General features: G+C 46.7%; 1 protein-coding gene across 1 annotated transcript in view; it reads right to left on the reverse strand.

The window, feature by feature from the left end:
• Positions 1 to 903: 903 nt before the first annotated feature.
• The window catches only part of ISM1 (isthmin 1), a 61,042-nt gene continuing 45,304 nt past the window's right edge, over positions 904 to 16,641 (reverse strand). The window contains exons 3-6 of the mRNA XM_040981833.1: positions 15,666 to 15,930; positions 7,814 to 7,957; positions 4,769 to 4,858; positions 904 to 1,421 (exon numbers count right to left, since the gene is read on the reverse strand). Of these exons, the coding sequence (XP_040837767.1) occupies positions 904 to 1,421; positions 4,769 to 4,858; positions 7,814 to 7,957; positions 15,666 to 15,930 (1,017 nt within the window). The remainder of the gene's footprint in view (positions 1,422 to 4,768; positions 4,859 to 7,813; positions 7,958 to 15,665; positions 15,931 to 16,641) is intronic.

The following is a 16,641-nucleotide window of genomic DNA, read 5'->3' on the forward strand; positions in this document are numbered from 1 at the left end:
AAATGGAGAAAAAAATTAAGGTGTCATTAAAATAAGTGAAATGAAATTCATGTTCTTTTCCCACATATATTTATACCTCCCTGCCCGCCCCCGCGTTTTGGAAAAGTGCTACTCCTTGTTTTTATGTCTGATCTTCCTGCAGTCTTCTGAACATAATAATACATGCACAGTAACTCTATGGGGAGAGGTGGGTATTGTAGTGGAATCACAGAGTTAAGCTAATATTGACCTATTTTAAAGCCTATTTAAGACCAGGCCTCAAATTTGCTCCTAAAAGTGTCCATTAACCGTTAACTGAAGCAAGAGAATGTTGGCATCTGGAACCTCTGCAAGGTGCCTAATAGCTAATTAGCATTTGGTTGAAAGTGGGTGTTTTCTTGTTTTCATACATTTCCATTGCGTTGCATATTTCTAGAGCAATCATTACAAAATTCCCTCTCCCTTCCACTTCCCCAAGCCCCCTTCTTTCTGAACTCTAACAGCAGTGATGAGCTTCACAAGGCCAACTCCAGAGAAAAGGTAAAGCTTAAATCACATTTGCATTAAATAAGTTATATAGAAGGACGGCTTACAATGTTTACACCTTGAGTCTCTTTCTTCCTTCTCTTCTCTGGGAAACATTGGCTATGGTGTGACCTGACTCACACCCACTATGGCTTCCTTGTGCCTTCCTCCTGTCCACATGCCCGTGGGAGGACTTGCCGGAGGTCTGCAGGGACTGCACATGGCACAGATGGCTTTGGGGGACCATCTCGCGGACCAGTGCACACCCCTAGTATAATTTCTTCAGTAATACTTGAGTGGTCTGTATAGATACACACCCAGGTGGGTGGGAAGGACAGGGTGCCGGCTGGCAGATCAGGGCCCTGTGTTTGTCACAGAACCGGTGGTGGCATCTCGCCTCTAATACTCCCTGGCCTCCTGGAACTGTTTGATGTAGTCCTCGTCGGAGGGGCTCTCTGCGCACTTCTGCCCGTTGTTGGGCGGCCTCGCCTCGTTGTACCGGCTCCAGTCGCCCTTGCAGATGATCCAGGGCAGGACGTCCACTTTGTAGTGGAGTTCCGCCGAGAACTCGGTACTGATGAGGTTGGGTGTGCCCGCCCCTTTGCCCCTGGTGATGAGTTGCATGTTGTCGCCATAGCAACAGTGCTGGGCGGCCAGCGTGGTGCTTTCCAAGGAGAGCATGGAGCGGATGCAGTATCGGGCTGTGGGCTTGTAGATCTCCAGCTTCTCCTTGGGCCCGCTGGCGTCCTTCCAGCGGAAGTCCTTGCGCTTGATGCGGTCGAAGATGTCCGCCGTGCTATAGGCCACCTCGGTGGGGTAGGAGCAGGGGCAGCTGGGCAGGTCGTTGATCACCTTGTGCATATACTTCTTTAAGAACTCACTTTTGCAGCTCATCCAGCGCTCACAGCTGTCCGTGTCTGAAAGAGATGCCAGAGAAACCCCTTCACCACAGCGCCAAGCCAGGCTACAGGATGGCAGTGCAGCCCCCCTCCTGAGGGGACCACCCTTTGGACCCCCAAGCCACAGGCAGGGTTGACTATTCTCACCTCCTTTGAGTCGAAAAAATTCTTTGTTTATAAAGCTTTCTTGCCTCACTGGAATTAATAGATGATTATTTTGGTGCAAAAAAACTTTTGAAATCTTTGAATATGAAGGGTATCTTTTTTTGAGTTCATGAAAATGCTTATTAAGAGAATTATGCATAAACTGCAAATTTTTACATTAAAATAAACATCTTTTAATTTAATATTTGAAAGTATCTTCATATTACCAAATTTTTTTTTCTCTTATATATGGAAAAGTAAAGAAAATATGCACAATGAATATTCACATCCCACGCCTTTAACCACCATTATAACCGCCATTATATATTCTTTCTTCTGGGGGAACATACAGTATAATTCGTACATCTGATCAGGAACAGGTGACACAACGTGGTGCTGTTTTTGCATGTCTCACCTCTAACCAAGTCAACCTGATTCCGGCGGCTGCTTTGCCTCCCTGCTCTAATCAGTGGTGATGTGAAAGGAGAGACCTCAAAGGAACATGTGAGGGCTGCCTTCCATTTTAACCCCGTCTCCCTGTTTTAACTTTATGCGTGTTGCAGGCACTGTTTGAGGCTATTTCAAAATGTTGGCAAGAAAAAGGAATTAAGAGACGAGTTTAACTTGTTCGTTTTTCAAACCTTCTCAGCTCTGTTATCCCATCTCCCCCCGCATCCTGCTTCCTTGCTGTTTTTATGTTTCCTTCCCCAGCTCCATCCACTGTGTCTAGTGCTTACAGCCTTCTCTCTGTTGCAATAAGAGGGAAATGATATGCTTCCTTGCTCACAGTAATCCTGAGAATACAGCTCCTCCTGACCAAGTTCAGATTTTATCTGGAGGGGACCGGGATATTTATCCACCAGCTCCCTTCAGTCACCCATACAGGCTGCCCCTGACCTGCGGTGTGCAGTTCATAAGCAGTGAGTTCACGCCAAGAGAAACTCCAGGCAAAAAAAAGGCAGGGGTTTCTTTCCTGGAAGGTTAGGCTAGAGTGCAGGGACACAGCGGGTGGGAGCATGGGACATCTCCAACAGAATCGATTGCAGGGAAGTGTTAATGGTGTGAGTGCTAATCTAAAGGAAGCCAAGAGCAGGGAGGAATGTGGCAATGTGTGAATGTAGGTGAAGGCAGAGAGCCCCTTGGATGTTCAGACACCAAGGGCCAGTCAAGGGAGTCAGCAACAGCACCTGCCAGTCCTGGGGTCTATGGGGAGTGTCCACATAGCAAGTGGAATCTGTTTTGGAAGCAGTCTTAAAACAAAAATTCAGTGAGGGACATTTTTCTTCCAGGAGATACAGGCATTGTATTCACCTACCAACAGGGAAACCATTGACTAAATTTTATTTTTTTCATTTGTATAGAGTGTTCAGTATGACGGGTATGTTCTAAAATGCTTTCCAAGTACTGTTTCATTTTCTTCAACAATAGCTCACACACATTTGACAGAGCAGAAAATGGAGGCAGTGTTAGGTTAAATAACTTGGCCTTGGACCCTGTGCAAAGATGTTCCCATCTCCTGGTCTCAGTTCTATGATCTTTGCCTCATGCCTCTTCCTGCCCTGGGTGGCTGAGCTATGCAGATTCTATCAACAAGCTCTTCGAGTTCCGGTTGTGTTGCACTAACAGGAGATAGGCTATAAGCCAGACAGAAGGTGACGTCAGGCCATTTACATCTCTCCCCTCCCTGATTGGGACAGGTCGGTTGGTCCCTTTGAGTACCAAACACTCTGTGGGCTCTGATCACCACTCCCTGTCCTGATCCTCTCAGGCCAAGAAGCAGTAAGAGCTCTTCACTATTGCCCATGGAGGGGTCAGGAGACTGATGTCTTATTTTCCAATCATGGTGGCTAAGTCATGGCTGAATGAAGCATGAGTTCTTGAGTTTGTCATCTCTCCTGCTTTCCCTCACCAGGCTGTGAAAGTGAGCTTCCTGTCTGCTGGTTTACTCCCTGATGCCCACCATGGCTGGAACTGGGTGGTGACAGAAGCCAACAGTTCAGTCCAGGTCTCCCATCGCCTCTGTGTCCCTGAGTCAGCGTTAGCAAAAAGCTGGAGTCAGGAGCTGGAGCTGGACGCTGGCACACGGATACAGGGTGCAAGCATCTTAACTAGCAGGTGAAATGCCTACTTCTCAGTTTAATTATAGCTCCCCCCACTCCACGCGTGCCTTTTTTCAGTCCTTTCTTATTAGCCTTTGCTTTTATTTCAAGCTGTTCTACCTAGATCCTTGCCTGACTTTAGTGGACAATTAAAAATTATCTGCTTGCCAAGTTAGCTCCTCAATAGCTTGGCTTAGGGGGGGAAAAAGGACACAGGACAAGCCAGATTGTGTCTGAGGAGGCGGGGAGATGTCTACAAAAGAATTTTTAAGTGGTACAAAGAAATGTTGCCAAAGGCATTATGCCATCAAATAACAGAACATATCAAAGGTTTATGGACAATTCTTGAAAAGAAGGTGTATGGTATTGAGAAAATTCCTTTTTTTTTTCCTTTCCTCTGTTATAGAGCTGATTTTTAAGTTTCCTTTTTTTTAAGTTTTAATTGATTGAAAAGGCTGAGTCATGGGAAGGGAACCATGAGACCAAGTGACAGAATAGAAGCCATCTGCTGGTTGGCTTCCTCAACGGCCACATCAGCTCAGGGTGGATCAGGCCAAAGCCAGCAGCCAGGAGCCCCAACTGAGTCTTGCATATAGGGGAGGCAGGGACCCAAGTACTCGATCCATCACCTGCTGCTTCCCAGGAGTTGGATCAGAAGCAGAGTAGCTGGGACTCAGACTGGCACTGCAGTATAACATGTCGGCATCCCAAGGACCAACTTAACTCACTGCACAATGCCTACCCAGAGAACTTGTTTTACTGAGCACAGCTGGTGAGGGATGACTGAGAACAGAGGAGCTCAGGCCCCTGCTGTGGACTGAATGTGTGCTGAGGGAGGAGAGTGGTCCCATCTGCTCCTTGCTGGGGAGGCTGTGTGCTGAGCTGGGTGGCCGCAGCCATGCTGTGTGGCCCAGTGTGTGTGTGTGGGGGGGGGGAGCCAGCGGCACTGCCTTCTCTTGCTTGGAGTACATTAACGCACAAGAAATTTGTGAGGAGAATGGGCCCCAGAAGAGGAAAATGAAGCATTTACATGGATCCAAGGATGGCATTGCAAAGGCGAAAGGAATCCCCAAAGCGCTAAATCAATATTTGGATATTAAAAGAAAAAGAAAAACATCTTACCAACTTCAAAGAGTTTGGTGGCATTAAACTCCTCGCTTCCCGCAAGCAGGCTCACTTCAGTGGCTGCTGTCCTCAAAGTGTCTTCAATTCCTGAACACAGACAAGAACTCACTTTTTCCCCAGTTCTATGGAAACAGTTACCCCTCTCCCCAAATAAAAAACAAACACACGTGAACAAAGCCTGCTTTGTATCCATTGCTACTCCTGGGCAGTAACTTGCCAACAGGGCGAACGGTAAAAAGCAGGTAGCAGCGCGTAAAATATATTAAAACCCCAGATACAATTTGCAGCATGAAATCAGATCCAAATGTGCCCAGCTGACTCCCAGGGTCTCACCCAGGAGGGGGCCAGGGATGGGATGTAAGGCAGTGAGCAACTTATATCGGAAGGGCCATCTGGGGGAGCGAGGGTAACAAGCTCAAGCAGAGGCAGTGGAGTGTAGTGGTTAATGGCATGTCTCTGGAGACTGCCGGCCTGGGATCACATCATTGCTAGCCAAGTGATCTCCAGCAAGGCAGTCCACTGCCGAGGGCCTCAGTCTTCCCATCTGTGAAATGAGGCAGAACTCAATGCTCTACCCCAGGGGGTTGAGAGAATTCAGTGTGATTATGTAAAGAAAGAGCAGTAGCTGGTCAAAGTTGGCAGTGCTTTTCAAGCTTTGTGGAGCTCGTTTTGAAGATGCAGCGTTTTGTAGTCAAAGATCAGACATCACGTGTTTCAGAACAGCAAGCATGGTATATGGTGCTTTTCAGAGAGCATGCTGGGATTCTCATCACTTGTTGTAAAGTATTGAGTCCTTCCTTGTTCAGATTTCCTGCTGTAAACTGTGACCCCTAACCAGGCTCCCTTAACAGTGCAAGCTAAAGCAGTAGAGGGAGTACGGGAAGACTTGGAAACATTGGTTGGTGAGCCCTTGTTTCCCTGCTGGGCATGGCTGGGTGTAACTTTATGTGAGACCCCCCTTAAGCTCCCCAGTGGAGGATAGGAGGAGATGCTGGGAAGGCGGAGAGAGGAGACGGGCTTTCACACTGCAGTCACTGCCAGGCCAGCGAGATCTTGTCTGCCCTGTAAGTCCATCCAGTATGACTGAGAATCTGCAAACCAAATGAGTGAAGAGATTGCACCAAAAAGGAAATGCCTCATGTTCCAATGGAATCTAGAAAGCTGGAAAAGCCAGAAGCTGTAGAACAGATAGAAGGGAGGGAAGGCCGGGGGAGGAGAGAACATCTGAACAGGGATGTTGACCACACCGTTCTCAGCGGTGACAGGAGATAAGGAGGGATATTTAGAGTGGTGGCAGAGAACAGTCCCCCTGCCGCCCCACTACCCCGATGGACTAGCCATACCCACCATGCTGAATCTAAATGCCAGTTCTTGAAGACAGCATCGTGGCAAGCCCCTAAGCCCTGGCAGCAGTGCTGACTCTAACCAGGTGTGGCTCAGCCCCCACCTTTATCCCAGCAGAGGTCAAGAGCTTAATGATTGAAAACATAAACTGTAGAGTTCTGATCCCATATCAGTTACTTCCTCCTGATCCACTGTGTTAGTTCCCATATACATCAGATGGGTACAGTAATAAGTATCTGGTCATTTCATTTGGCTATTGTGAGGACTAAATGATAGGACATACATCCAGCTTAGGAATGTACTTGTTAGGTACTCAAAATATCTTATTCATTGTCCTTTCTATTTTTGATCTTCATTTTCTTTCTCTTCATGTTCTCCTTTTCATCCCCATCATCTTTGTATTCTCCTTCTCTTCTTTCTTCTTTTTCTTCCTGTCTTCTTACCCCTCCTCCTATTCTCACGGTTAATGTCTACCCATTCACATTCCACCCCTGAGACCTGCAGCTCGGCCCGTTCTGATGTGCAAGGAAGAGGTCACAGGGAGTATCTTCACGGCTGAGCCACTTCCTTGCGCTCCACCAGTGTGGCCGATGCAGAACCCGAGCCACTGCGCACATTTCAGCCCCGTTCGCCAGCAGACACATTCATTCCAACCTGATCCTTCCTCTCTCTCTCTGATCCTCCATCTCCCTCTCCACTTCTTTTCTTGTTCCAGATAGCTCTAGTTTGCAAACAGCTTGTCTGCAGGTAGAAAGAGGAAGTGTGCCGTATGGAGCTCATATATACGTATTTTTGTTTGTTTCTGATACTTTTAGATGAAACCATCTGGAATGTATGTTATCTGGAAAGGGCTAATGATATTAGTGTTCTAACTGGCAGTGGGGGCTACAGAGTGAAACTATAAACAAGGAGTTGGTAAAGAGTATGTGTGTGCGTGTGTGTGGTTTTATAAAGGGCCTTAGAATTTTAGACCTTGTGGGTCATAGATGGTCTTTGATTGTTCCTTGTTAATCCTTCCTCTCTGCTTTCTCCTTCACCTGCTTTCCTCCTCCACATCTTCCTTCTGCTTTTCAGAACCCTTAAAAAAATGTATGGGTCCTGCACAAACAGGTCCTAGACTGGACTGGGGCCATTGACCATAGTTTGAAAAACTCCGCTGTAATCCTTCACCAAATGGTATCTCGCCAAGTCTGCAATTCATTTTAGTTTTGAAGCACTCACCACAGACTATAGTAATTAAGTGCTAAGCTGTCCCAGTTTGTTGTCCCTGGAATCCTCCGTTACTTTCAGATGTCACCAGCAGGACTAACTGTGGTTTTTTTCCAGATGGCGATTAAACCTCTGTCCTGGCATCCTTATCAGACTCTGACTGTTTATCTTCTTGTGTCTCTTTGACGCACACACACAAAATCCCACATCAAAGGCCCACACAAATCAGAGTCCCTCTTTTAAATTAAAAAAAAAAAATACAATGTAGTATTGTCCCTTAGGTCACGGTTACTGCAACTGTGTATCAAACAGAAAATCCAACTTTTCATCCATTAAGTTCATTAATTTATCTTCTCTTACTCTGCTCAGAAGTCTTAGGGTAATGGTCATCTTTAAAACTGTAATTACAGGTTTTCAATGTAAATTGAAGAAAAAAAATCAAAACAAAAACAACTCTGCCTTGAACTTGACACCAGCACACACACTTACCTGGGCAGTTGGGACGGTCACAGGTCCTAGATTCCGTTGCAGTGCATGCGTAGCCGCAAGATCGGGTCCGTTTCTGGTTGCCGTTCCCACAGGTGACGCTGCAGACAGACCAGAGACTCCAGTCACCCTCACCATCCGTGGAATCTGGAAGAGAGAGCCAGGGTGATGGTCATCCATATCAGCAGAGTCCCCAGAAACCCTCTTGTCAGGCAGCCCTCAGGTGGCCTGCCTCATGCATTTTTCCCACTGTTGGAGGGGTGTGGAGGCCAGTGAGGGTTAAAAGACCTCCCACTCGGTAGGGGGGGGAGTGATTTAGGGCTCAGCTTGGTGAAGCCAGAGACGTTTGGGACTTCTCTGGTCAGGAGTGCATGTCCAGGGCCTGACTCCTTAAGAGATGCCCAGGGGATGTTGATTGAGAGCAGTGCATTGCAGCGCATGAGCTCATGGGGTAACCATGCCTGGCAGCTTGCCAGTATTATCACCCTTATTCCTTCCTTCCCTGTGTTCTCAGCTACCCAATTATGAGGTGACCTATAGAAAGAGGAGATCCACGTGGCAGACCCTAAGATGCTGGGCATGAGAGAAAAGCCTTTGTGAAGCCCTCAGCCCTTCTCAGCGGGCAGCTGATGACCCAGTAGTGGTGGTGAGTCTGGTGACCCCGCCCAGGCTCCTGAACCCCAGAAATCATGAGAAAACAATAAGCTGCTCTTGCTGGGATGGGTTGATGCACTGCAGTACTCCACGATGATTGACTTAGGCATGATACGGCTAGCTCCTTCAGGTCATTGCTCAAAAGCCACACAGTGAGTGATGGGCCCTCTTACTGTCTGCCAGGCTGCAGCTCAGGGTATGTGTGATACATGATTAAGTAAAGCTTTTGCAGATCCCTGTCCTGGTGACAAGAGAGCCAGTAATGAATGAGCACAAAAATGAGTAACTTACACAGTATATTAGAAGTTGGTCAATGGTATAGAAAAAGGACGAGTAGAATAGGCTGGCTGGGTGGGAGGCTTGGAGTGTGAAGGGCCGGAGGAGACCGGCACCTTGCTAAGTCTGATTTTGCTTCATCAGAAGCAGAGTCCTGGGGTGACTGGCTGACTTGTCCAAGGTTGTGCCATCCACAGACAAACAAGCCTGGCTCTAGCCCCTTATAGCTCTTCTGGCAGTACCTGCCTGTGGTCCTTCCTCCTTTCTCGCAGGTAGTGCGAACCTTCCCATGGCCGCACAGCCTCTGCTGGTGCCCAGTATAGAGCTGCAGGCATGTGCCCTGCGGGGAAGGGGTGCCCTGTGTTTCCATCAGCTCGTGGGGATCGTTATTACATAGGCCCCACAAGAATGCTGTGCACACATGTTTCTACCTGAACTCTAGGCCTCATGCCAGCCTGGGCTGTTGTTGATATGGTTTCACGCTGCACACTCCTCGTGCAAACCCAGGGTCACTCAGCCTCATCAGTCCATTAAGCACAATCTGAGTGCTGGTTGTGGGGCTTTGTGGTGGGGTCCTGTTCCCTAACTCTGAGCGGACGGTTTGCTCACACTTCACACACCCCCAGGGCTCCCTTCCATTTTTTCTTTTTCTCCTCCCCACGCAAGGATTTTTCCAAACTTAGATTCTCTTGTAAGGCTCGGTTTTCCAAACACAGTGCCAAGCAGATGCTTGAAACTACTGGTTCTTGTTAGGGGACTGGCCCCCTTCTCCAGCATAAGACTCCTGCCTTTCTTCCATCTCTTAGTGGGCAGCAACACTGTACACTAGAGAGGTAGGGCCAGTTGCTGATCTGTCCGAGGCACCTCTGCACTGGGCATCTCTTGGCTAATCCACCTGCGATACCAGAGATGCACCTGGGACAGTCACACAACTCTGTACTTGTTGGGAGAGCAGCCTGGCACGGCGGGTTACATGGCCCACGTGAACACTCAGTCACATCCTACGTATACCGCCCAGGCCAGATTCTGTTAAAGGAAAATAAAATCAGTTCCAAGTACAGATTATAGTGTATTTGACACTCATCAAAAAGAGGAAAGGGGTAAGTTCAGAAAAGCTTACTAAATCACAAGGGTGCAGTTCATATCACACTGGTAGACTCCAGTGTAAATACAATGATGCCAAGTGGGGTCCTGCTTGGCTCTGCAAGAGCCAGGGAACTTCAACCCTCTAGAAATCCTCTCCCTTATGTCATTGTGGAGATCAAGCTGGGAAAACATCATCCTACGTCACCAAGAGGCTGATACTAGAACCTTTGTCAGGTTAATTTCTGGTGTTGGTTTCTCGGATCTAAAATGATTAAATGTTAAGGCTCAGTCCAAATGTGTATTAATGATGTCCACAATTATTCTTACCCAAATTCACCTCTTAGGTTCCTCCCTTCTCACACTGATCTCAGGACAGTCCACATGACCGACTTTGGCCAATAGGGTAACAGCCAATACGATGCCAGCAGAGGTTTGACAAAGTGCTCATTTCTTGGAGCTTACTCTGCAGCTACTGGGATCTCTTCCAGAAGCAGGTGGAAAGGCAGCAGAGAGGGAGGACCAGGTGGTTATGTCGGTACCCTGTGTCATTGGAGCCCCGGCCTTGCAAGTGAGGCCACACGGTGCCCTTCAGTCCCACCTACTCAGACAAGCCAGAACAGCCCAGACAGCCACGGACTCCTCAGAGAAACTGTTGTTTTTTTAGGCTACTGTGTTTTAGGAGTGGTTTATCAAGCGTCAAATGTTTTTTTCAGATACATCGTAATACCCTCCCTGCTCTGTAGGGCTTCAGACTTTAGAGCCATCAGAAATGTGTTATCCCACCAAGTGACTTTCTTCATGTTTAACAGAGCTCACGAAGCCATGTTGCTTCCAGGTTTATTTAAATATATATACGTAAACCTGAGTTACGTACACAGCTCTGCACAGCCCTGTGGCCAATCCTGCCTACTGATGCTAGCAAGGAGATGAAACAGTGTCCTAGGAAGAGCACACGGGGTCAGCCTGATGCCGCCACAGCCTCCGGTGGCACAGACACTCCTGTTGAACACTTGGGTTTGCTTCATGGGCTCAGGGGACAGGACAGAAATGGAACTTTTGACTGGGACAAAACATTGAGGGCAGGAGGTTTTTTCTGCGGGAATAAAGAACCTGGTGTCTTTTGCTCACCTGCTTGGGAGTATTGTGTAGAGCCAAATATGAATGGGAGCAACAACAGTCACTAAGGTGACACAGTGAGAGAGAGCGCTGCTGTGTTGTCAACGCTCCTGTCTGTGATACCAAAGAGCTCAAGGCGAGAAGCGAACACACCAGAGCAAGGGGCTGAGAGCTGCGTGCCCAGGAGGCCACCCAGAGTTTAAACACAACTTTTCCTGATGCAGGGCACCAGCGATGGCGAACCACTCAGAGTATCAAGACAATTGCAGTGATCTAGAGCTTGATTCGGCCACTGGCTAACCTGTCCCACTAATCCTACAAGCTGGTAGCTGCCAGTGATTGAAGTCTTGCTTTAAAGAACTTCTCTTTCAAGGCACTGATTTAATTCCTACAGTAACCCTGACAAGGCAAGGAGAAATCTCCTCCTGAATGGATAAGGCAGCTGAAATTCAGAGAGTGTGAGGCCTTTGCCTCTTGTCACAGCATCCACCTTCAGCCAAGGCAGGACTAGATCTGAGCTCTGCCTGTGCCCACCACACCCTGTTCTGCATCCTGGTGCTTCAGCAAATGTAATTCTGACCTACGTTTCCCTCCTCCATTTCTAAATAGACTTAATTTGTCCAGCTTCTGTGGGCAAAAATACAACAGCACAAAGAAGAATTCCTGAAAACTAATGACTGAAATCTTCCATGATCAGAAGAAAGATTTCAAAGACCCGAGTCGTAACCCAGATACCTTTAAGTGGCGCCCTGGCCTCATTTCATTATGCGGGCTGTTCTGAGAGATTTGGGGAAAATGATCTATTACCGTCGGAATGAATTTGGACTCGGTTTTGCCCTGAATTCCTGAAGGATTTTCATACAAAGTATTTCAAATGCAGCACTTCAAGGATGGCTGTTTCACTTGGTAGTTTACACACTGGCTAGGCCCTCTACATCCTGTATTGGAGTATCTGGGTTCAGTTCCTAATTTCCCGCTTCCTGCTAATGTGTACTTCTGGAAGCAGTGGATGATGTAATTGACTCCTTGCCACCATTTAAGAGATGTGGATGTGGTGTTCCGCTTCGGGCTTTGGCCTGACCCAGTGCTGCCCACTGCTGCATTTGGAGGGTAAACTAATGGAAGGGAGTGCTGTCTGACTTACTCACTCTCATACAAATAAATGCTTTAAAAATAGTCCACAGTATTAGCAGTGGTTCAAGTCCTGGCTGCTCTACTTCTGACCCACCTGTGTGTTGATGCATCCAAGGAGGTTGGCCCTGCAATCATGGGAAACTTAGATGAAGCAACTGGTTTTGGCTTGGCCTCTCCATGGCCATTTGGGGACTCAGTCAGCAAATGGAAGATTCACTTTGTCTATCCCTCTCTCTCTCTGCAACTCTGTTTTTCAAATAAATACAATGGTTTTTTAAAAAAATATTCTATAATGTCTCCATATATCATTTTCACAGTTGAGCTGACTCATGACATCATCATAGTATGTTTCCATCATTACAAATCAGGTCTGTCTTCCGAAGGTGTCATATAACCCATTCCGTAGATGGCATTTACCTCATCTTGGACCTTTAAAAATATTCTCTTCCCAACGAACACTTACATTTTCAAAAATCTGAGCTTTATATCCTCCACAAAGACCAGCTCTTGGGGGCAGTTTCAGCTCATCTTGGGCAATGCAGCAAGTCATGAGAGTCCATTGAATCTTCCATTCCTTGTAATGTGTTGCCACTGCACAGACCTCAGCATCTTTGTGGTATGTACTTTCCCTGTGTCCTGCATGGCTCCCAGCATGGAGACAGACACTAGCAATCGCTCAAAAGCTTCTTGCTGATTAGAGTAAAAAAAATAAAGGGAGCTCTGAGCTCAGCTGATGCTGTGTGGAGTGCTAGAAGCTACACGTTCCTTGCAGAGTATTCCTAGCACCAGCAATCATTCATTTGGTCTGCAGGTGCTGTCAAGGGTTCACAGTGTGGTCTGAGGGCTGGCGGTGACAGCATCAGTTATGCTCTTGCCCCCTTCTCTATGCTTAGAGCATCAGCAGTTGTATTTTTCTGGGGTTGCTTGTACAGACGTTGAAATCTGGTAAGCACTGTTTTCTTTTCCTTTAAGTATTAAAAGGGAAAAGATTTTATTTATAAGTAGCAATCCTGAAATGCAGCCTAATGTTAGCAAAGTTGCCAAGGGATCATCTAAAATCTTAGAAGATGGAGGTTCTCCTGCAGTGATCTTGCTGAGTCCCCTTTATCTAGGAAACTGGGGTAAGCATGGCTGAGGCAGCTTCAGTAAGTGCCCCAGGAGGAGCAAACTTTATGCTCAAGATTACAGTAGAGAGGCTGGCCTTCATGTTCACGAATTGAGCAGGGTGCACTCTGGAAAAGCTTTAGACTGATGAAGTTGATTCTAGCAGTGGTTATTCAAACTTTAGTAAGCATGAGAAATTACCTGATGACCTTGGCTGGAAAAAAGAAAGGTAAAAGCAAACACAGATGGGTTCTAGTTCTCATCCCCAACCCTCTGATTGAGTAGATGAAGGGCAATGGCCTTCAGCTTGGACTGTGCACTGGATCACACACGGAACCTTTAATGTTCTTGGGTACTTGGACTGCTGTTCCCCACACCTTCCCCTTAACATGCATCCAAAGGATTGTCATGCCACACTCTGCGTCCTGCTGTCAGACACAGTGTTCTCTGTGTGCTGGAAAAACAGGGCACAAACCCTGTGCCCTCAGATGGGCATTCATGGGTTTTCTGTGTTTCTTTGTTCAACAGCACTGATCTTCTCCTCTCGTTCCTATCTTCCTATCTAAGCTTCCATTTCTAGGTATGCTCTGTTTCTGTAAGGGACAGACTCCTGCTGCCTGGAATGAATCCCAGGCTTTGATCCTCTAAGCCAAATTGCTCAAGTTCTCCAGGCATTAGTTTTTGCATCTATGAAATGGGATGTCTGCCTCAGATAGCTGAGTAAATGAGCTAACTTCTGTACCATTCATAGAGTGAGGTGTGCATGTCACACACCATATAAATATTAGCCGTTCTCTCCATTCCCCCCTCCTGGAGGGTTGGTTATTTGGACTGCCTCTAGGAGGGGTGATGTTTTCAAGAACCTCCCGCAAGGGGCACGGAGCCCTCTTTCTGCTCCTCTAATCTTTGGTGTATATCTCTACCATGACAGAATTTCTCATATCTTCATCTTGCTGCACACACAGGGTGATCCTTTGCAGGGAAGGACCTCGTCTTGTTAATTTTTGGATTCCCAGCATTTAACATAGAGCTGGACTCAGATATGCTCTTAATAAATGTTGGGTTAGCCATGATTATGTGATTAGAAAAAAAAACTGTCCACTGTTTTGGAAGTTGTCTACATTCCTCATCTTTCATGGGTTAGAGGGAAATGACTACAATATATAACTAGTCTTTCTGTAGAAGAGTAGGAGTAAGTATGAAAGTGCCAGTCATGCTCATTTTAACAAATATTGTACAAAAACTTCATGGAACTGGAATTAAAAGGGAAGTTACAAGAATTTCAAGAATTTGTATGTATTGGGGTATTCAGAAAATTTATGGAAAGTGTGTCATAAAATAAACTAAATATATAGATTTTAAACTTAATTTTAAATTTCATTGTTTCCGTGAGTTTTCTGAGTAGCTTCACTACTCAAGTACACTCCTAAGCACTTTAACCCACAACAAATATGTATACAGTTTACTTACAAGCATACTGATCTTGGACCCATGAGAATGTGAGGATGCTGGGTACATTTGTAAGATGCAGGTGTTCTTCTAGTACACTGTCCAATTCCCTATTCATACTGGCCAGATGCTTACAAAAATTATTTTCACTCTTCTCCTGCTTTTCTTTGGACACGCTGAATCCATTTCTCAGTATCCTCTGCATCTGCCTGTGTGGGACCAAGTGACCAGGTCTTGCCAATAGAATTAGAGTGAATGTGATACTATGTTGCTTTCAGGCTGAGGGAGTGAAGAGTTTCCAAGATTCCCTCTCTTCCTGTGTTTCCCAGATGGCTGTAGAGTATCATGGGGAATAACATGCAGACCCAACTGGTGGATGTCCATTGTGGAAGCAGGCGGGATCCCTGTCTGCCGAAATGGAGCTGAGTTCCCCTCACCCTGTCTCTCTTCCTAACTCTAATGAAAAACAAACTTTTGTTATTTTAAGTCACTGGCTTGGGATTATGTTACATCACCTACCCTAATCTAAAAACAAGAAATTAAATGTCTTGGGATCTTGAAATTTATTGTGCATTCTTGATAACCTGTGATACACATGCTCATGTGGATTCTCAAGAGACAACATCAAACAAAACATCATTGTTAAAAAAAAAATCTGTTTATATCTCATTTACTAAGTCAGTTTTCAATGCGAACTCCCATAGTGAAAAATGCAAGAAATTAATTGGATGATTTCTTCATTTTTAGAAATAAGTCTAAAATTTGGCAGGGATAAAGGCAGAAAGAATCCCAAAGACCTTAAAAAGTTCCCTCCTAGGATAATAGTGTGATTTCAAAATTATAGTCTTTCCAGAAAAATGTGGCTGCTGGTGCCTCCCTGGGGTTTCTGTGGGGGAGATCCCTTATGAGGTATGCCTCGTGGAAGACCAAAAGCCACACACTCTCAGCTGGGATTTGCTTGGCTCCATGTCCCTTAGACCTCATCATCCTCATTTACTCTCCCCACCAATTTTATATTACTGGGTGGTAAACTCACCATATTCTGGCTGCTCTTTGGTTTCAAAAGTCCGGTGGCCTGGGGCCGGACGGTCCCACCCTCTGGGGGGGTTGAGGAAGTTGCTGTCGTCTGAGGTACTGTCGTACTTGTAGTCCTGGTCCCCGCTGTTTGCCCTCGCCAAGGACAAGGACCTCTGCCACCAGGCCCGCCAGTCGGGGGATGGGACTGACCAGCTGGGCTTAGTCTCCGGCTGCTGGTCTTTATCTGCTTCGGAGTCTGGACCGTCGACCACCTCTATGGTGACCTGGGGAATTCAGAACAGGCCAGGGTCAAGGTGGAGTCCACAGCCTCCAAGCTATGGCGACCCTTGGAAGAAAGTCTGAGAGAGCCAAGATAGACAATGGCCAAATCCCTCATGAAGGAAAGCTGGGGTTGCTTAGAGAATGGCAAACATCCAGGGACAGTTCACAGGATTTTACAGCTGGGCTTAGGTTGGGAGGAGACCACTATGGTCCCTGATTTCCTACTAACTAAATTGTTGAGAAGCTTTCCCAGGGGATATACATATACCCCATGTGGCCCTGAAGTGGTACAAGAATAATCCTCAGAATAACCAACACTGACTGCACACTGACTGAACTGATTCTCAGGCACTGTTCCAAATACACTGCTTACAGAGTATATAACCTCACACACCTCCATCATCCTAGGATTGACTATATCCAGTAGAATGGCACAGGTCTGAAAAGGTCTTGCAGCTTCTGTTTTCACTATCTTGGGTGGAAGTCTAACCTAGCCTGCTGCTGTGCTCATAGAGGCCATGTAAAGACTGAGAACCTGGACACCCAAACGAATATCCTGCTGTGAGGCTCCTGTCATGTGAATGGGGCCACTGCACAACCTTCAGCCCCAACTGGGTAACCCGTGATTGTACCGCAGGGAACAGGGGGTAAGCTCTCCCTTCTGAGTGCTGCTCAACTTCCCAACACATGTGACCCTATGCGATTCAGTGGTC

Source organism: Ochotona curzoniae, unplaced genomic scaffold (assembly GCF_017591425.1).
Source record: "Ochotona curzoniae isolate NIBS_2020 unplaced genomic scaffold, NIBS_Ocur_1.0 contig_3520, whole genome shotgun sequence".
Taxonomy (NCBI): domain Eukaryota; kingdom Metazoa; phylum Chordata; class Mammalia; order Lagomorpha; family Ochotonidae; genus Ochotona; species Ochotona curzoniae.